We start from the raw sequence: 21,117 nt of genomic DNA on the forward strand, positions 1-21,117 counted from the left end.
CAGAGTTCCAACCCTGATAATGATGCCTAATGGGGATAGGGTTGTTAAAATAAAATGGAATTTGTTTTTTTGCATTTTTCCTTTAAAGAGAAGTTACTTCCTTAACTTTCAAGGAAAAGGAAAGTAAGTTGTGTGTCTGCATTAGGATATGGTATTTAATTATACAAGCACATACAATTTTTGCATAGAATCGCTACCTCATTTAGTACATAGGTGAGACACAGAAAGGGACAGAACTAAGATTGCATGGGCAAGCATAAATCTGGCATTTCCTAACTCTTGAACATTTGACCTTGCAACCTAAATAACTTAATATATTTTGCATGCAATCTAAAAGTTCACTACTGTTCCTTCCACTGTTTTCTCTTGCCGAGAGCATTCCCATCAGTCTCTTAGAGGTTAGATAACTCCAGACTATACTAACGTACACTAACAGAGTAGTTTAAGATTAATACGAGTGGTAACACTTTAAAAAAAGTTCAATTGCTTACTGAGCCCTTTTTCCTCTTTCTTCTGCTAACGCTGATGGAGACCAGCCAGTCTTGTCCCTGTTTCTGCTCATAGTTGAGTTGTTTGCTGCATAGTTGAACTGTTTTCTGCAATGTTATTTACATTTACTAAGTGCAGTTTTCTTTTAAATTATATGCCTTGTTTCCAGCCTATAATATAGGGTGTGTTCCAACAGAGCCAAGGGCAGCAGAGAATAATGCTGCTCTTAGGCCTGCCCTAAGAAAGACAGAAGTAGAGGTGCAGAAATAGCAGGATTCAAAATAGCATTCTGAAGCCTCTTTTCAAATTCTCTGTGCTGTGAATGGATACACTCTTGTCAGCCCTAACTTTCAGCCCCCCTGTGCACACCCATAGATCTTCTGAAAAATAGTAACCAACACAATTTGGGAGGGGTGCAGAAAAGGTTGTGCCTGCTGCTGCCACGGCACACATGCAATGAGGTCTTTGAAAATTTGGCCCTAAGCGTGTGCTTCAGAAAAGCCACCATTATAATCAACACCCTCTCATTCAGCAGTGAGGCCAAATATTCGATGGACATGAAGAATGAACCTCCTTCTCATCCCTAAATGGTTGGTCTTCTCTGCATTCAGAAACACATTGATAGGACCAGGGAAGGATATGTGTGTTGGGTGAGATGGAGATTACACTGTTGCCTGCAGTATGTATGGTCTGTAAACTGGCCAAAGACCTTGACCTCCACTGGCATCAATCTACCACCTTTTACCAGCATTCTCTTCCAAATTAAAAATATATGCATAATAGTTATTTAATCTTTGAGCTACCAAACACAAGCCTATTGGCCAAGGTGTGTTCACTTCCTCCTCTTTGGCCTCCCTGTTTCCCATATCACGCACCTCAAGTCAGCCCAGAATACAGCTGCTAACATTTTCTCCCACACCCACTGAGCTAACCATGTCAATTCCTTCTTTGAATCCCTGCATCAACTATCTCTTAACTGCTGTTTTAAGTTATCCTTGTCTCCAAGGCCCTGCACAGCTCAGATCTTGTTCCGTTGCATCTCCCATCAGTTCCCCCGCACCCCAATTCACTCTACCAGTGTCAGGATCACTACCCTTTCATTGCCTAGTGTTTTTCTCTGCTGCATCTCACTCCTCACATCCTCTCAGTCCCAGTGAAGCAGGCTCCCACGTCTGCCCATTCAAATTCTCCCAAGGATTCGCTCCTTAGAGGAAAGAGAGAGAGAGAAGGTTTTTTATATTTTACTTTTTAATTCTAAGTTTATAGGACCCTTCCTAGGGGTCTCCTGTGCATCTAGTCTTATCTCTGTCTGTCTTTTAGAGTGTAAGCTCTTTGAGGTGGGGACTTCCCTTATTTGCATTTTGTATGTAGGTAAGCATGTCAAGTGCTTAACAGATAACAAAGTAAGTTAATAAATCATAAAATAGGTTTACATTATTGCCCTACTAGCTGGTGAATAGTTTTCTGAACTAGGGCAGTTCTGTCTGATTTCTTTCAGTCCAGTCTGCAGTTGGCTGTACCAAGACACACTATGTCTGTGCTGTATAATGTCACTAATGTGAGCCTAAAACATTATCTTTATGTGTAGATGAATAAAAGACTGGATACGTTTTAGGCTTAAATTATCACCAGTATTCACATAAGAAATAATATCTGTTCAAGTAAAGTTCTAGGTTCTTGCCCAGGCAATTTCATTTCACTCTTGTCCATGTGTTTATTTATTGTCCAGTCTGTCCTAGGGGTTTTTTTTAAATCCATTTATTTTAAGGATATTGATCTTAAATGAAGGACATTCAAGATTATAATGTTGGTTGCAATAATTGTTCAAAATAAAATGTATGTTTTTAACTACTATTTGGTTCTTGGTAAACTTAAAAAAATAGCTACAATACTACTAAGATTTCATTTTTTCACTACTTTTCTCAGTTAATTAACTTAGGCTCCTACTCTACAAACACTTACACATGTTCTTAACTTTACTAGATGAGTAGTCCCCACAGGGCCTTAAAGAGTACCCTTGTTATAGTCAGATCTTAAATGCTACCTTATTCTAACGAGTCAATATTTACCACTGGTAAACAAAATGACGTTTTTAATTTATTTTAGAATTTTAAAGAATTTTTTTGAAAGCAGTACTAGTATTTTACAAATATTGACAAAGCTGTACTTAAACTCAGTGTCATCATCTGTACAATTATTTGTGTTCCGTATAAACAAAATTGGTGTGGTGTGCCACATTTATGAAATGCAAAACCCTGCATTACAAACATGGTGTAATTATTTGTTTCTCTGAGATAATTAGTAGCCTTTTAAAACATTCCTGATAATGTACATTAATTCAGGCTTCTTGTACATGTCCAGGTACTAGTGCAGTCCATCTGTGTGTACAGTAAATACTATGTAGGATTATTCTCAAGACTGTGCAGAGCACAGACTCATTTTCTGTTGAGGACTGTAAGGTTGATCAGTTCCCCAGGCCCCACATAACTAAATATGACAGTTACAAATTACTTGTGAAATTTGAGAGCTGAACTTAAATACACATTCCTCCTTCACAATAGGAAATCATTTCCCCTTTGCCAATCAGTAACTGAGTTTTTGAAGGATGGGGAAGATTTTTCTTCTCCATCCGCCAGCTGAGATCTGACATGTACAAGGTTCTTGTGACAAAAGAACCGCTGTCCCTGAAAAGAAGGAACTGTCAGGACCGCTCCTGAGGAAAAGGAGGAATCACAAAGTTACAGTTTCGCTGCTACTAATAAAAAAGCCCAAGGAACTGGACTCGCGGTTAAACAAACACTCCCCACCCGAGCTGGATGTTTACAGCCGCTTGAGCAGTGGCTCTGTGCTTTGTGTTGCCCGGACCGGGCTTCACACTTGGCCCAAGCAGGGGGCTGTGGTGATCTTCGCGCTGGACACGCCACAGTAACCTCCCTCCCCCCAGTTCACCCAGCGCGCTGCAGACCGCCGCTGGACTCCGCGGCCAGCCCACCACACGAGCCAGGGGCCAGACGCAGCCCGGGCTGCAGGGGCTTTGAGCGGCATGTTCCTGCCCGAGCCTCTGGGCAGCAGACTCCTGCCCCTGGGCCGCGAGGGAAGTTTTCCAAGCACTGGGCGAAGGGGGGGAGCTCTGGGCTGGGGAAGCCTCTTTCTTCCCTCCTCCCCTCGCCTGGAAGAACAACCGGGATATTCACGCGGAGCGGCGCGATGCCAGGGAAACTCCTCCAGGGGGACCGCGCGGAGAGGCTGCCGAGCCTGCAACCTGCCTTTAAAAGCTCCCCGCCCAGGAGCCGCCGCTCGGCACAGGCGAGCCGGGGCGCCCGCGATGAGGCCAGCCGCGTGCTCCTGGGGCCTGGGGCTCCTGCTGGCCGCCGCGCAGCTCTCCCGCCAGCAGCCGCCGCAACTGAGGTAACGGCTCGTCGGGCCAGCAGCGCCGCCGGGCTCGTGGGGGCGCCCCCTCCAGCCGCTGCTTTGCCACCTGGGCCACGCAGAGCTCTGCCCCCTGCCGCTGCCTCCCGACCCCTTACACTCCTGCCTGCCCTTCAACCGCCTCCTCCTGACGCCTGCAGTTACCCCCCGCCGCCCCTCGCCCGCGCTGCGGCTCCCGCTCTCGCGCCTCCGGGTCCGAGCCCGGCGGGCGCCAGAGGCACCGAGGCAGGAGCACGAGGGGGCGCTGAGGCACCGCCTCGCGCTTTTGCCCCTGCTGGCGGCTCCCCAGCCAGCCTCTGTGCTGCTCCCCGTCCGGCTGCGGCGGCCGCGCCTCGCCTGGTGCCACGGGCGGGGTGGGTGAGCTGCAGCCCCTTCTTTGCCTGGCAGAAGGAGAGAACATCTTGTTCGCCACAGAACAGCGCCAAGGCAGGGTGGGTGGGGGCGGCTGGGCTCGCTGGCTCTGTCCAAGGCGACTCTGTTTCTCTGTCTCCTGTGGGAATAGGCAGGAGGAGAGAAGTGTCAGTCAGAGAAGGAAAGACCCGAAGCCCCTGTCCTCCACTCCTGACTGGGGGGAAAGGTGGGACCCGAGGCTCTCTTTGGCATGTGTTACATCGGGAGGGGATGAGCCTGTGCGCGAGGGAAGACTCAGAAGGGCAAGAATCCAGGGCACTAATCTTAAAGGATTCCCCTCTAAATCAACCCATTCTGCTATTAACAAGCGAGAGTGAAACGTCCAGAATTCACACGAATGACTGAAAGGCCCATTGCAATAATTGAACCTTGCGAATTAAGTGACTGGATAAGAACAGGAAAAAGCAGAGATACTGCATCGCAATATATTTTGTTCATTTATGCCCCCACGGCACCCAGGATCTGTGCAGGCAGTTCTGACTGCAGGGTCAAAGCCTTAAGTAGGATCTAATTACAGTGGTCAAGTTATCTAACACTTGACCTATGCCAGTAAATATTGTACAGTATATATAACAAAATCTTGATGAGACATCACCTCAGCAAAATGCTTGCTGAGGAGTGGGGCATTAAGATCAGCATTATTTGTGCAAATTACAAAGTGTGAAGAAAAGGAGTACTTGTGGCACCTTAGAGACTAACAAATTTATTTGAGCAGAAGCTTTCCTGAGCTACAGCTCACTTAATCAGGGTCTCCTCTGTTCTACTTTTCTCTTATGAAAGAAAAAATGAGCACGGAAACTCTGCCCTTTTCTAGTAACGCATAGGAGCATTTGTTGGCATTGTACAAAAAAAGCCCAAGCATCTCAGTTTCTTGTATTTAATTTGAAAAAAAAGATTCTGGTTATACCTTCAAAGGGATTTTTTTTTATTTTGGGGGATATTGGAATTAAAAACAAACACCCTGTTATATAATTTCTTGGATGAATAAACTTGCCAGCACTGGATTCATGGGAAGAAAAACAACGCCCACCACCTTGGCTGTTTGCCACATTCTTGTCTTTTAATACTGATTTCGCATTTCTACATATCACCTTTTCAGTGATTTCAGAGAGTTTTACAGCCATGGCAAAGTACTCGAGCATGAAAGATGTGCTTACATTAAGCATGCTTCGCTGAGCCAGGGCCTAATTACCCATCAGCGCCATTAGACGAAATTAGGATCTATAATTCCCACCAGTGCAGCTCCAAATGGATGCTGTGATGCAAACAGGAGTTGCATTGATGGTGAATTATGGGTCCTGGTATTCCCAGTATAGGAAAAAAAAAAATCTATGAGATGGCTTGCTTTAGAATTCTGCTATAAATTGTCATTTTAATAGAGTGAGGATAATGGGATGTGGAGGGGGGGACACCTAACTTTACATTTTCTAATGACTGCTGGAAAAGTGTGCTTTTTATAGAAATATAAATTGTTGTGGTATTTTCCCCTCATATTTTGTTTACTATGAACAGGGCAAAGCTTGTACTTGAACAAACTGTGTAAGTATAACAGCATGCAGCACTATATCTAAAATTTTTAAGGGCTGAGCTGTCAATTCTAGCCACACCTCAGTTTGTGCATTAACAGTTGTACTATACTACAATTTAAATATCTGCTAATGTTATTCAATCATTTATTTAAAGTTGCTGTACATTTTTGTATCAACATTTTAGCTGACATACCCACCACACAGGTTAATAGTCTTTCCATCTTCAGCATTATAGAAAGTGTTGATGGAATATATATTTCTAAACTAAGCAGTATTTTTTTTTTATTCCCAGGCCTGCTTTTACATGTGGAGGAATTCTGTCTGGAGAGTCAGGGTTTATTGGGAGTGAAGGATTCCCTGGAGTTTACCCTCCAAACAGCAAATGTACTTGGAAAATCACAGTAAGACTTTCTAATATCACAAAAACACTTCTGAAAAGAATGAAGAGCTACCTGTTTTATAATGCCAACATTTTATATTAGGTGACAGATGCCTCTGATAATGAGTTGTTGGGCTTACATATTTCAGCTATATGGAACATTTTTTAGGGTTACATTAGGTACAGTGCCAAAAGTGAAATCCCTGCAAGCTGCATGGAAACTTTTGAAAGACACCGTAATAGAGGCTCAACTTAAATGTATACCCCAAATTAAAAAACATGGTAAGAGAGATGTGTGTTATAGGATACTTGACACTGAAATGAGTTTGCAGAGCAGCCACATTATATCCATGAATGATGCTAATAAGCGAGCAAACACTATTAAACTGAATGGCTAGAACTGAATATCCCTTCAGCGCTGGACATGTTATAAACCAGAGGCTTTAACTAAGCTCCTTTTACTTTTCCACAGGTATGATGATGACAAATTATGCTACCAAAGACATACTTAAAGCCACACACTGCCTTCTGGCTACATGCACAACTCCCATTAACATCAGTGGAGAGTTTCTCTAGAAGTCAGTACTAGTATATGGGCTCCGGTCAAGGAGGGAAATGAGTGCTCTGAAAATTCTCTTTTGAAGTTGCCACTAAAGAATATATAAAAAAGAATGGGAGTACTTGTGGCACCTTAGAGACTAACCAATTTATTTGAGCATAAGCTTTCGTGAGCTACAGCTCACTTCATCGGATGCATACTGTGGAAACTGCAGAAGACATTATATACACAGAGACCATGAAACAATACCTCCTCCCACCCCACTCTCCTGATGGTAATAGCTTATCTAAAGTGATCACTCTCCTTACAATGTGTATGATAATCAAGTTGGGCCATTTCCAGCACAAATCCAGGTTTTCTCACGGTGAGAAAATTGCTTTTTTAATGTTTACTAATGATTACTGGTTAGCTATCCTGAAATCTGATTGGCTGGCAAAGATTCCATTTGACATAATATAAGACTGTGAGACAAGAGTAGCAACAATAAAGCTGATTTTCAATAGCAGTTGGTACCATGAAATAATTTTGAAATCAGTTCTTCATAAGTTTGAAACATCATCTTGATATTATTGAAAAATTACAAAAGTAAAGTTCTTATAAAAGACTTAGATTACAAATGATTGCTAGGAAGTACACACTGAAGAGTCCTGTTGGCAGTTCTATTCCTGCTAACTAAGTCAGAAAAAAAACCCACAACTGATTTTATTTAAGGAGTGTCCCTATGGTATGTTTTCATTGCAGAATTAACTTGAGGGATCAGCGACTGCTTCTGAGCATCCTTATTAGGTTAGCCTGGATGTGAGCAACCACACTGAAGTTAGTGGGTCCTCATTGGTGCTTCACTCCCCCACATGTGCGTTGCTAGAACTTCTGGGGACACATCCAATGGTTCTTTGTGCTGCAGTAAGCTGGGACACTGATTCTTTCACAGTGAATTGCAGGGAGGAATTGTAGGAAGGCACTGGAGGACTATCCACACTCCAATGATTTAGCCTGCATCCTCACTGAAAATTGGGCTGGTTACCAGCCCAAGTGAAAGTGGCACTCAAGTCCAGTCAGGCAGCTAGCCCAGGTTTAAATACCACCAAACTCTGGTAAGAGAGTTGTATGTGTGGCTGGGAGGGAGGGCAAAGACATCTACTTAGTTATCATGTAAAGGCCTCCTCAACTAGTATCTGATACTAGAGCACCTTTTGCCAGTCCATGGTAGCAATGTGAACCTTGCAGGTGATATTCAGCACAGTGCAGAATCTGGCTCAAGTCTGCAAAACTGGAACAGCTATTGTTTTGCTTTCCATGTGGGTTATCAGAGGCATGGAAGTGTTGTTTTCTCAACCAGAGAATGCCATCTTCTTTAGGAGAAATCCAAAAAGTTAATTGAGGTAAGGCAAGCAATTTGAAAGTAAAATTCCTTTATAAAACACTAAATAGGTAATATAATATAAAGTGAGACAATGTGACCTAGCAGATAGAGCACTGGATTGTAACTCAGGAGACCTGAGTTTTATTCCTGGCTGTGGCACTGGTATGCTGGGTGACCTTGGGCAAGTTACTTCACCTCTGTGCCTCAGTTTCCACACCTGTAAATTGGAGATAATGATACCTTCTTTTGTAAAGCTCTTTAAGAGTTACTGATGAAAAGTGCTACATAAGAGATAGGTATTTTATTATTATGGTATCTGATGATGTCTTCCACAGTTACTTTGCTAAAGCTAGAAGAGACACAAGCCCAATTAAGTTTCTGTTATTTAAAAATGCTGGTTAACAGACACAGCTGCGCTATTCTGAGAGCTGTAAGAAGTGTGTAGCACGTGCTAGCGCGTGTATTGCAGCTTTGGCAGACTACTTAGAAGCCTTTGGTTGGTACTGCTGCTGCTAAGAAATCATCTTTACTCTTGTTTCCTCTCGTGTAGTAACTTGCATAGTGTCACTCACGTGTATCACATACATATGCTTTTAATATTGTATAATCCTTTCTTGGCCATCACCCGCATAGTTATGTGGAATAGTCTTAGAAGTTGTCCTGTTGTCCTGTGTCTTTTTGGCAAACCATGCAGTTCCTATAAAATCCGGCATGCTCAATGTGTAAAAATAATACTCAAGACTGTCACAGTCATACAAGGTGATGTTTTTATAGGTTCAGTAGCCGGATTGCAGAACAGGTTTGCTGAAATAAGCAGGGTTTGAAAAATCCTCTGATCAGTGGAATTGGAAACTTGCCCTCATGAGCAGAGATGCTTAAGTCAGTTTCTTTAGACTTTAGTTCTCGAAAGCATCTCGTTTATATGGTTGTGAAATTATCCTTCCAAATATGCACTGCTGCATTGCTTCAGATGGGGGGAAAAATCAGCAGCTGGAAAGGAGGGGACGGGAAGAAAGTGGGCACAGAAATTGGGCTTCCTTTCATTGCGTTACTCCCCCATTCCAATATATCTTTCATATTAATTTTGGCTAATATGTTTAATCTCCTGGCTAGCAGACATCTGACAAATTTTTCAAGTCTTGACCATAAGTATGGTGGGAAAGGTGTTCTAGTGATCCATAGCACCACTATGGCTAAACACTCAGCATTTTTATTATTAAACCCTGTTTTGGAAAGGTTTATTATTCAGCCAAAATCATTTAAGTCAAGTTTAAAACTTGGCATTTAAGGCTCTGGTCCACAAACAACTCCCTTTCTCCCTGCCCCCAACACTGTAGTAAATAATATGGAAGACCAAGACATACCAAGAACTTTCCCAAAAAGCAGGAAGAGGTACACTTGTGAATAGGCTCTGTTTTAAGTTAGAGAAAAGTATGCATGTATTAGGAAGAGAACAGTTGCTCTTAGTGGTGGTACAAAAACATCCAGGGACCTTACTGTGCTAGGTGCTGTATATATAAAATAAGAAAGTCCCTTCATCAAAGTGCTTACAGTCTAAATACTGATGTTTTTAGAACAGTGTACACCATAAACAACTTTCCCCAAAAATGTTTAGGGATATATTCTCCTTTCTCTGCTAGAGAGACATGTATGTTTGCTAACAGGAGTATATAGTCTCTCTGTGTATTTAGTGTAATAAATCCTGACTACATTAATAAACATTAATTTGGTTAAGAACATTCACAACATGGTAGGGTCTGCTGGGCTATGTTCGTGTATACATATTGAGAACTAAAAGGTAAATTAACCATTAGGTTTGGTTCAAAGTAGCTCCGGATCCAAAGCACATCACTAGATCTTCAAAACAGGCTTTAAGTCTGGTAAGGTCCTGAGCAGTATGACTACAGAGTGGCACTTGGTAGGAAACCTGCTCCTATTAGGACCTTGATGCTGGTAGGAGGTGGCTGTCAATAGAATAAAAATGACCCTCCAAGTCTGAATACACTGCTTCAGACTGCCATCCAGTGTATTGGTGTGCACGCCCTTACCCTCCCTCATCGACACTCCTGAGTTCTACCCTCACCTCTCACCCTACCAAGGCCCAAATGTGGGATGCCAAGTGAATGACAAAATACTCATGCAGGAAATATAAAATGGTGTGGAGTTTATTCCTGTAAACATTGTATTTGATGTATGTAATTTACAACAATAAAAGTGAGGGGACACCAAAGCTCTGTGGGAGATAGGTACTTGGTCTAAAGTTAGTTATGTCCCCTGAAATGAAGGATATGTGAGAGATGCTCCTGCCCCCGTATCAGGTGGTAGGAATATTACGCTCAGCCTCCTGTACACTGCACCACACTTTGAACAGATTCTAGCTGGGAGCGGGGGCTGTGCTGCCTCGGACATGCTCACCCACTTTCCTCCAGTCTTATAGAATCCCCGCTATCAGTGAGGAGGGACATGAGGTGAGGACTGGCCACTCTTCGCTGGGTTTTCCTTCCACCTGTACCCACACTCCATTGGGCAAAGCAGCAGTTTACATTTCTTCCCCATTTGCTGTGGAAACCCCCCTTGAGGGGCATTCCAGAGGCAGCAGCTTTTGAGGAGCAACTGGCAGCACAGCTCACAGCATGGGTCCTGTAGGAGGAGTATAAGGGATGTATATTGGTGGAGGGGAGAGGAGGTGGCAGCAGGAGGCTATACATGCGTCCTTTTGTCTTTGGCAATCTTTCGTTTTGGAGTCAGAAACACTCTCACTCCCCTCATTAGAATTAGGACACTCCACAACTGTAAACTTGCCCCAGTGTCACTCAGGGTCAGGTCAAGAATGGCAGCAAGTCTAATTAGCAGAAAAATTCTGGATCTATTAGCTGGGCAACTGTAGTTATGTTTAGGATGGGAAGAAGAATGGAACAGTTTTTAAAGAGACAGTCATTGAGTTGGTTGCTACACCAGCCAAAAAGTGCCTAATGAAATTGCAAGCTTATTGATATCTACTGTCCATACACCAGACCCCAGTATTTGATCAGAAGGATTTTGGTAATTACTGTCAGAGATACAGAAGCATAGTGGACTCTCACATCTCTTGAACTTCTCTCACCAACCAGTTGATTTGAATGAGAGTTGGATCAGGCACCCAATTCAAGTACTAACCCTACCCTCCATTTTCTCACTTTCCCTTCCTCTCTGGCCCCTTCCCTGTGCTGGAACAATATGGAAACAGAGGAGTGGAAGTTGGACTGCTGGTGCTTGTGTGGTAATTTCTGGTGTACAAACAGGACACGGTGAGATTGCATGGCCCTGCAGGGGAGTAAGCTGCCTGGATTTCAATTCTAGGTGCTTGGGAGTGAAAAGCAACAATTGCACACCCAGTGCTTCCCTCTGCGAGCAAGAAGATGGGGAGTGGGCGGAGCCATGGCTGTGCGTTCTGTCCCACCAAATACACCAGCTAGCAGAGTTTCCCAGGAGCAATAGGCATGAGCTGCCGCATGAATGGGGTAGATATGACATAGTAAGGGAGAAGCAGGGGAGAAATAGTGACTGAACTACAAGCCCTGCCCAGAGCTTGTTCTGAGGCGTTGCAGTTTTTTTGCTGCCCCAGACTTAGGGCCAACGACCAAGCCCAAAGGCTCAATCTAGTCCAAAGTAAACAAAACTGAGTCCTGCTGGGTTTTGCTCCATTAGAAAGACAGGGAAGAAAGTGATGTTTGGAAAATGGTGGAAGAAACATTGGCAGGTTTGAATACATGTTAATTTTCAAGCTTTTAAAATGGGGTTATTCTAGTGGAGAACAAAGAACGAGATACTGTTTTCAAAAGAGTCAGATGCTGTGAGTTCTGCTGCTGGACCAGTTGTAGAACTGAGCTGGTAGGTATTCTTAAAATGAATCTGCTGCTCCACAGTTTGTATTTCAGTTAGGCACCATGCTGTAGATTTGTTTTCCAAATGGCTTAACAGCTGGTTTAACCTGGTAAAATTATTTTATTAAAATAATAAAATATTGACAGGTTTCAGCGTAACAGCCGTGTTAGTCTGTATTCGCAAAAAGAAAAGGAGGACTTGTGGCACCTTAGAGACTAACCAATTTATTTGAGCATGAGCTTTCGTGAGCTACAGCTCACTTCATCGGATGCACAGTATGCATCCGATGAAGTGAGCTGTAGCTTACGAAAGCTCATGCTCAAATAAATTGGTTAGTCTCTAAGGTGCCACAAGTCCTCCTTTTCTTTTTGAAAATATTGACAAATTCCTTAAGATGATGGAGGGTCAAGTCCTTCAGCGTTTATTTATCCCCATGGCTTGATTACAACTACACATGTGAGTAAGGATTACTCCTGTAACTATGGGTTGGATCAGGCTCTGAGCTTGAAAACCAAGACTGCATATGCTCATTGAAGTTTCATAACTTAAAAAAGAAAACAAAAACAAAAAAAACCCCATAAATGCCTGCTAAAACAAATAGTGTGGAATCACTTTTCAGATCAGTAGGGGAGAGGTCAAAAAAGCTTTCCTAAAATATAATTCCACCTATGAAACTAAAATAAGGAAGGCAGAATTGTCACAAACCTTTCAGTCTAAGACCCCAATCCAGCCTGCTGTTCTGTACAGAGTCCCACTGACTACATTGAAGCTCTCTGTGGGACCATAGGAATGCCCACATGGGATCAGAGCCTCAAGGGCTTACCTACACCTCTTGACAACAATAGGAATTTTGCTTGCAGAGATCAGACAGACTAATGGGGCCTGATCCTGACAATACAATTTATTGATGCATAACATCAGTGGTATTACTCAGTTAAGTGAAGTTATACATGTGCTTTAATATTTTCAGGATCAGGACCCAAGATTTCTCGTAAGAAATGCCTGGTTTTTACTAGTTTCCCAAACTCTTTTAAAATTATATAATATATATAATTTTACATACAAAAAAAAAAGTTAAAAGAAAGCTATGGTTGAAAAGTTAAGAGAAAATGCTAGTATTAATGTTGCCTGTGCAACTTTTTTCCTGCTCCTTTGCATATGTGTATAACAAGAGTCTCTCTCATATTGCTTAGACGGTGACAGAGCCAGGAACAGAATCCAGCTCTCCTGATCCTGGTCCAGTGCCTTACATATCATTCTCTTCTTTTGGATCCTTCTGCCTCATTCATTGTCCATCCTGTGCACTGAATGAGGCAGGGAATCATATAGAACAAATAGTATACAATCACATAATTAAAGACTATCATAATGCATATAGCCCAGGAGGCTAGCATTTCCTAACATTCGAGAGCTTCACTCTGCAAACTTCTATAAATAAAAGAAAGAAAGATTCAGTCATGTGGAAGCATATTGACCCATTCATGGGTCATTAACAGCTCGTGACTAGGGTTGCCAACTTTCTAATTGCACAAAACCAAACACTCCTGCCCCGCCCCTTTCCTGAGGCCCCGCCCCCGCTCGCCCCCTCCGTCACTCACTCTCCCCCATCCTCACTCACTGTCACCGGGCTGGGGCAGGGGGTTGAGGTGTGTGGGGGAGGGAGGGCTCTGGCTGGTTTAGAATTTAGCCAAATCTGAGTGGATTTTCACAGGGATGGCAAAAGGCACCTCTCTGGCTCTAGAACCTTCCACCTGCCAATTTTAAAGTTCCTAGTCTAAACCCTGGGAAGAGCAAGATCGCCTCAAAGAAATGATTGGGGGGAAAACCCACAATTTGACTAATTTGACTAATTTCCTTAAACCCATTCTCTGAAACAACTGTTTTTGCTGTCAAGTATGAGAGCGGTAGCCGTGTTAGTCTGGATCTGTAAAAGCAGCAGAGTCCTGTGGCACCTTATAGGCTAGCAGACGTATTGGAGCATAAGCTTTTGTGGGTGAATACCCACTTCGTCGGGCCACTACATGCATTCGACGAAGTGGGTATTCACCCACGAAAGCTTATGCTCCAATACGTCTGTCTATAAGGTGCCACAGGACTCTTTGCTGTTTTTGCTGAAATTTTCAAAAATAACTCCGAAAAGAGATCAAGGAAAACTTTGGTCCATATGGTTAAACTTTGGCAGAGTTGTAAGTGACTGAAAACTTCAGCTTATATTGGAAAGTGTAGGTAAACTTATCTATGGGCACACTACCAATGCTGCCACTACTAAAATGATTAAGACATGTCATTGCCCCTAAAGGCCAACCGAGTTGGGACCCTTTTGTTCTAGGCACAATACAAACACACAGATATTGGCAGTTCCTACCCCAAAGAGCTTACATTATTTTTCTTACTAATGCTTTGCCTCTCTGATAATCAGGACGGTTCTATTTATCTGCTTAATTTTAAGGCCAAATGTTTCAAATTTGGATGTTAATTGACTTGTCCAAGGTCACAGAGTTTGTACAGTCATAAATAATACCTGGTTCTCCTGACTCCCAGGCCTTTGCCTTAGTCCTTCCTCCATAAAAATAACCTTATTTTACTGTGTGTCAGACAGGCAAAAAGAAGGAAATTCTGAGTGAATTAATTGCTGTTAGAAAAGAGAAGTGCATCAAGAATGTCAAATGTGCCCTGCATCCTCTTCCCCTTCAACCCCCACTTTTAGTGCCTCTGAGTTATTCAGACCAGTCGAGGAGTTAATATGAGCTGGAGAGATGCATATGCTGGAAACTTTATACTTTCTGGGCTTCTGTAGGTGTGGATAACTACATATATATGTTTAGAATCAAACACTCTGTAGTCCCTCTAGACTACATTTCCATCTGCTGGAAAAAGTCAGCTACATTTCTGTTTTCCCCACAGCTGTTATCCATTCAAGATAAAAATAAATGGGCAGATTTTTAAAGGCACTAATGGCAATTAGATGCCTGTCATTTATGCTTTTGAAAATCTCCCCCAAAGTCACTAAAATTAAAATGATAGAAATTCAACTTATTTAGGAGACTGATTTAAAACAAAAGGAACTTTGGTCTTTCTCTTTTAAAACTTCCACTTGTTGCTAATTTCTTTGTTACAGGTTCTAATCTCTGATGCATCACAAGCACAGGTCATTTGTTTAAGCCAGGCCGGACTCGTGTGTCACCCCCTTGCCTGTGGCAGTGCCAAGAGGTTACCAAGAGTTCTAGAGCTGTAGGAATTTAGATTTCCCAACCCGAGATTTGTGGATAGGGCAGCCCTTGGGGCCGATCCTCAGATGGTGTAAATTGTCATCATTCCATTAACTTCAATGGAGCTATGACAATTGATACCTTCTGAGGTTCTGCCCTAAGCAACTCTTGCTGCAGAGAATTTATCTGCATGAGCACTAACCCACCCAGGCAACGCCACAACTTGGTACTACAGAGTTTTGTTAGATATTGTTTTGGGGCTTCTGCAGGAGGCAAACTTTCTCCTGGTTATCTTGGCTTCCTGTGGGCTAGGGAATTGCCAGCTTCACAGGGCTTCCTCAGGACAGAAGTCTATTGTATAGTATTAGGTCCTTTGTAGGAAGCTTGTATTATAGGTTCTTTCATTCTTTAAATATATGTATACAAAGAAAAGTCATGAGTTACTCAGCAACAGATAAAAGCCAAGGCTGAACTTTCAGTCTTAAATACTCACAACTTATTTTTCTATAGCTCTTACAAACCCAAAGACTCGACAGATATGTACATGCCTAACCTGCATAACTATGTAACAGTACTGCGCATCCAATTCCTACCGTTCATCACTACCACTCATGTCATGTCTCAAATTTAGATGGTAAACTCTTTGGAGCAGGAACTGTCTCCTTGCCTTGTGTAGTGCCCAGCACATTTTTGGGTTCCAAAAAAAAATATGTGTTTTCTTTCTGGACAAGTGGATAAGTGTACTGAGTTTTGAATTGAGATCACTTTGTGTATTTTTAAAAAGCTTCCCTGTGTCCGTTTTAAACGTAATTATTTCTATCCAAATATATTCTCCATTTAACCAAAGTCTTTAGATGCTTTTTGTTAAAGCAGCAAAACAGCATTAGGCCTTAGTGTTCCAGGAACCAGAGAGTTACATTTTAAATTGCTTTCTGGTTAAGGGTAACTTGTGTCTAGACCCTTATAACCAAAGGCTCTCTTACCATCATCACATACTAGTGGCTTGCTTGAACTCTGTAGCCAACATGTAGTTTTACATATTCTTTATCAAAACAAGTATTTCCACTACATCCATGGAACTAAATGGGTTCCATCTAGTTGTTAATTTGAGCTATGCAGTATTAGCCATAAAGTTTCCCTTTTTCTTTTTTAAATTGATATTGTGTTTATTAAATTACTACTAAAAGTGATCAGAAAATGTAAAATCCCACAAATTGAAAGGCTTTATTATAAACCCTTGAATGCCACAGATAACCAGGATGAGAGAGACAAGTGAACTAAACTCAAAATTGATTGACTGGTTCATATTTAAAAGATGGCACTGACATCACCCAGTTATCAGAGTAGCAGCCGTGTTAGTCTGTATTCGCAAAAAGAAAAGGAGTACTTGTGGCACCTTCGAGACTAACATTTATTTGAGCATAAGCTTTCGTGAGCTACAGCTCACTTCATCGGATGCATTCAGTGGACTGCATCCGATGAAGTGAGCTGTAGCTCACGAAAGCTTATGCTCAAATAAATTTGTTAGGCTCTAAGGTGCCACAAGTACTCCTTTTCTTATCACCCAGTTAGTTAGCCCTGCATTGATGAGTTCAATGATGGATGTGACATCACTGGCAGAGGATGTGGTTGGGCCTTAGAGTTGCAGTTGAATTGGGATGTGATGGATATTGAATAGCAGTTATCAACATTTGTCAAAGCACCATTCTGGAGAGAGGATGCTATGCAACAGGAAGGGATAGAGCTGGGAACAGAGAGGGAGTATCCCATATTATTTGTTCAACATCTCATCTGTACTTGAATGAAGAATTTGATTGGTAAGTTGGGGGAAAGAAACTTGAAAATATGCACAGTTGAAAACACAAACAACAGTTATGTAGAGCACCAGAGCAGCTAGTCATGTGATGATAATTATTATGTTTTTAAGATACATTACTCTCTCCCTTCTACAGGTGCCTGAAGGAAAGGTGGTAGTTCTGTCTTTTAGATACATAGACTTGGAAAGTGACAACTTGTGCAGATATGACTTTGTGGATGTTTACAATGGTCATGCCAATGGACAACGCCTCGGCAGGTTCTGTGGTACTTTCAAACCAGGTGCCCTTGTGGCCAATGGCAATAAGATGTTGGTACAAATGATTTCAGATGCGAATACAGCTGGAAATGGATTCATTGCTATGTTTTCTGCAGCAGAACCACATGAAAGAGGTATTTTACAACTATGCAAATATTAAAGGCAAACATTCAGAGGCTGTGCTAGCCCATCAGGGGCCCTAAGCAGTAATATTTCTGGGGCTACACCTTACCCTTCACCCACCCCCTAAAAATACTAATTGCATTATTTCTGCAAACCAAAAAAATATACCAACACATCACATACTAATACGCTTGTTAAAAAGTTCATGTTAAATAAGATGAATGGTATTTTGGGGATAATATTCAATGGGGGCCCTAAGCAACTGCTAAGTCTACTTATGCCTGGTGCCACCACTGCAAACATTAACTTGTCTTTTATAGAATGTACTTAGACTTTGAGGCCAAAGGTACTTTAAGTTAAAGTAAGGTTTCCTACTTCTTTGAAAGTTATAACATCCAGAACCTTGCATCCTTGGTACTGAAAGAGTACAATAATGAAGAAGCTGCACACTTGTGTTATAGTCAAGGATAATGTATTCACAGTATTTGGTACACGTTTTATTATTTTGGGGCTGGGAGGAGGAGAAATGAAGCCCTAGACTGGCACTTTAAAAAAAGAAGTCTTCAATTTTGTTAAGTTAAAGTTTTTTTCCTTTTCATTCTCAGTCATGGATATTGACTCCTCTTAGGCACAAAATGCCAATTCCAAGCTTTTCTCTCATCCTCAATTTTGCGAAGGGGGAAAATAGTTTTAATTTTGTAGTCTGGGAACAAGGGAGAATCTTTTGATCAGCAAAGTTTATCTTAATACACTGCTAACATGGATCTTATAGAAAAATTATAGCATATGTTAAAGTCTCTACAAAGTAAAGATACCAGTCACAAACAGTTTTTAGTTTCTTTACTATGAACAAAATCCTCCCCGTGGGCATGGAGGGCCCTAAATGCAGTGGAACTAGCAGGGTTGTGTTGCACAAAATGGTGCGGCTGCACAGATGCTATACAGTGGTCTCTAAAACCCTTACACCCTGTGGCATATTGCTGTGCAGTGGCTCTGGAGAAACATGTCAAGTGAGCTGTATCTTCAGCTACACATATCACTACCAAATTGCCTTCTCCAGGAAAGGGAGCACAGGGACCATGGACGCTATTACAAGCCCTTCAGCTCCTGAAATAAACTTCTGGTGCTGAACCCTATGGGGGAATCTGTTGCTGGACCCACAGAGGAAGAACTTCAGGCTGAGAGCATTTTCTATGGGTCCCATCTGAGAACCCCTACACAAAAGCTTGTTTCCTTTGGCTACACACAGGAGTTGGGAATTTGGCTGTAGTGGAACAGCTGTATTAAATGCATTACACATGTGCCCTACGTTTTTGGTCAGTATGTTATGTTTTGTATTTCTAGGAGATCAGTACTGTGGTGGACGACTAGACAAGCCTTCTGGGTCCTTTAAAACGCCTAACTGGCCAGATCGAGATTACCCAGCAGGAGTCACTTGCTCATGGCATATTGTAGCCCCAAAGAATCAGGTGAGCTTTTGTATCTCTTTTAACAGTTACCCACAAAGTTAACATGTAGGTTGGCAATTTATACTAGTTACTTTGATACTTCATTATGTCAAAGGAACATACAAAAAGGAAAAAACATTAAGAACATTATTAAGGTTACAAATACAGAAATTGAGGGTGTGTGGGGCATACACTATCTATTCATGTGTACTTTCTCTTCATAAGTTGTACAATTTTCTTGTATGTTTCATGGTTCCTATATTTTTCTGGCATTATTTCCAGTGTTTTCTGTTTTTCAGTTGAGTATTACATCTAATTTAGAATGTAGCTTCCCATATACTCTACTTTCTACATGCTGCTGGGTGGCTAGCCAGGCTTTTAAAACAATGTTTTTTGGGAGGATTTTTGGTTTATTTTGTTAATTAACAGAAGTCCAATAGTAAATTAGATCAGAGTAAAATGAGTGCAAGTGATCCATTTCAGAATAAACAAGATTATGAACATCAGGTTGAAGTTTAACAGAATACGTATGGTTTGTGGTATATTTTCTATTGGATTCATCCATGCATACTTTAACGCATATTAAAAGCAGAAGTACATTATTTCAATAATAACTCTGCCTATCTTCATAGGACATGCATGGGGATGTGTCTTACTAAACAGTTTCCACTATAAAACTCTTATTTCTCTCTATTTTCTTATCTTGAGGTCTCCATCAGCTTGGTCAGTCACTCAACTAACTTCATGGTATGCTTACTGCCATTTTATAAGGCCCTACCACTTCTGCCTCATTTCAGATCCATTTATTTGTCTCTTGTCACTCTGTTATTCATTGAATAAATCCTTCCATGCTGTGTTGGGCTGGTCTCAATCTTAGCTTCATCTTTATTTGTTGTTGCCCAGATTTCTGCTCAATAATCTGTATCATGGCAGGGAGTACACAATGACTGAGGCATGTTTGATAGGTTACTTTTCATAACTACATTAGCGTCCTAAAATTCTTTTACATGCCATCCGGATTTTTCTATTAATCTCCAGCACATGACCATAATCTTCCAAATGAAAAAGCTGTCCCTCATAAATGTATTCTTCAGATCTTTAATTCTTTTCCATTTACCAAGATTTTCCCCCCCTTGAACTAGAGCTGTAGGTCAGCTTAGTCTTTCCTGTATTCATCTTTAATCCATATTCCTTGCTTGCCATGTACAGGTCATTTAGCAATCTGTAGCTAGGCAAAAAGAAAAGGAGTACTTGAGGCACGTTAGAGACTAACAAATTTATTTGAGCATAAGCTTTTGTGAGCTACAGCTCACTTCATTGGATGCAGTGATTTTAACAATATTATCTGTAAATTGCAGATTACTTTGATGCTTCCTATTTATCTCCAGATGAGCTTGAAAACTTTCTACAAGCTTGTAGTGAAAACTTAGGACAGGAGTTTCCTTTTGTATTCTTATTCTTAAGATCCTGTCCCCATAAATATTTTAAGTGTCCAAATGGATATATTTTCTATCGATTTCCATAGTGCTTCTCTCTGTGCTGTATAGTTTCCAATGTGTCAAGGGCTTTTTCTCACTCACAAAACCAAGTTTTGTATTATTCACCACTTTTCCTTTTGGCTAGTGAACATGAAGGTGTTCTACACTAAAAACAAGCCATTCAAGGATTCACCATACTACTGAGCATATTTTCTACATAGATAGGGTTTCTACCTTTTTGCTTTTTATTAGACAAGGACTCAAATCAAGCCATGCCCATTTCCCTTCCAAACCAACATAAGACCATTAAGGCAAGCCTGCTCTAATTTAAACCAATAATTGTTTTGTTGATCTCACTAACTAGGTTCTCCTCCGTGGTGGCCTCTTCTCTCCTTCCATTTCATCATTAGACTTTCTGACTGAACAGCAAGATGCCCAGATAGAACACGAGGAAGCAGACTAGACATTCTATTGCTTTCCTGCATACACAAATTTTGTTTTTATTCCCTCACCATTAGTTCTCTCTGTCTCCTATTTTGTGTCCTTTTTTCTCCTCCTCCATTTGCTCTACCCACTATTCGCTACCTTGTCTACTATCCCCATTTCCTTCCTGCAATTACTCTCTTCCCCTTATTCTTCTCATGTCTCTATTTTGTTTCCTCTAGTACCTCCCTCTCTCTCCACCATCCAAGCCAGTGTCCCTGTTCTGTAGGCTCTCCCCCACTTTCCTTTTAACTCCATTTGCCCCACTCCCAGCCGCAG

At 41.7% G+C, this 21,117-nt stretch overlaps 1 protein-coding gene across 4 annotated transcripts in view; it reads left to right on the forward strand.

The window, feature by feature from the left end:
• The first annotated feature begins 3,502 nt into the window (after positions 1-3,502).
• The window catches only part of PCOLCE2 (procollagen C-endopeptidase enhancer 2), a 46,545-nt gene continuing 28,930 nt past the window's right edge, over positions 3,503-21,117 (forward strand). For 2 of the 4 annotated variants that reach the window (XM_074963830.1, XM_074963831.1), the window contains exons 1-4: positions 3,518-3,897; positions 6,151-6,259; positions 17,185-17,440; positions 18,774-18,898. In XM_074963830.1, coding sequence (XP_074819931.1) covers positions 3,533-3,897; positions 6,151-6,259; positions 17,185-17,440; positions 18,774-18,898 — 855 coding nt within the window. In that variant the 5' untranslated portion in view covers positions 3,518-3,532. Of the gene's footprint in view, positions 3,898-6,150; positions 6,260-17,184; positions 17,441-18,773; positions 18,899-21,117 lie in introns of all 4 variants that reach the window. The other 2 variants (XM_074963832.1, XM_074963829.1) reach the window with 2 other exon arrangements.

Source organism: Natator depressus, chromosome 9 (genome assembly GCF_965152275.1).
Source record: "Natator depressus isolate rNatDep1 chromosome 9, rNatDep2.hap1, whole genome shotgun sequence".
NCBI lineage: Eukaryota > Metazoa > Chordata > Testudines > Cheloniidae > Natator > Natator depressus.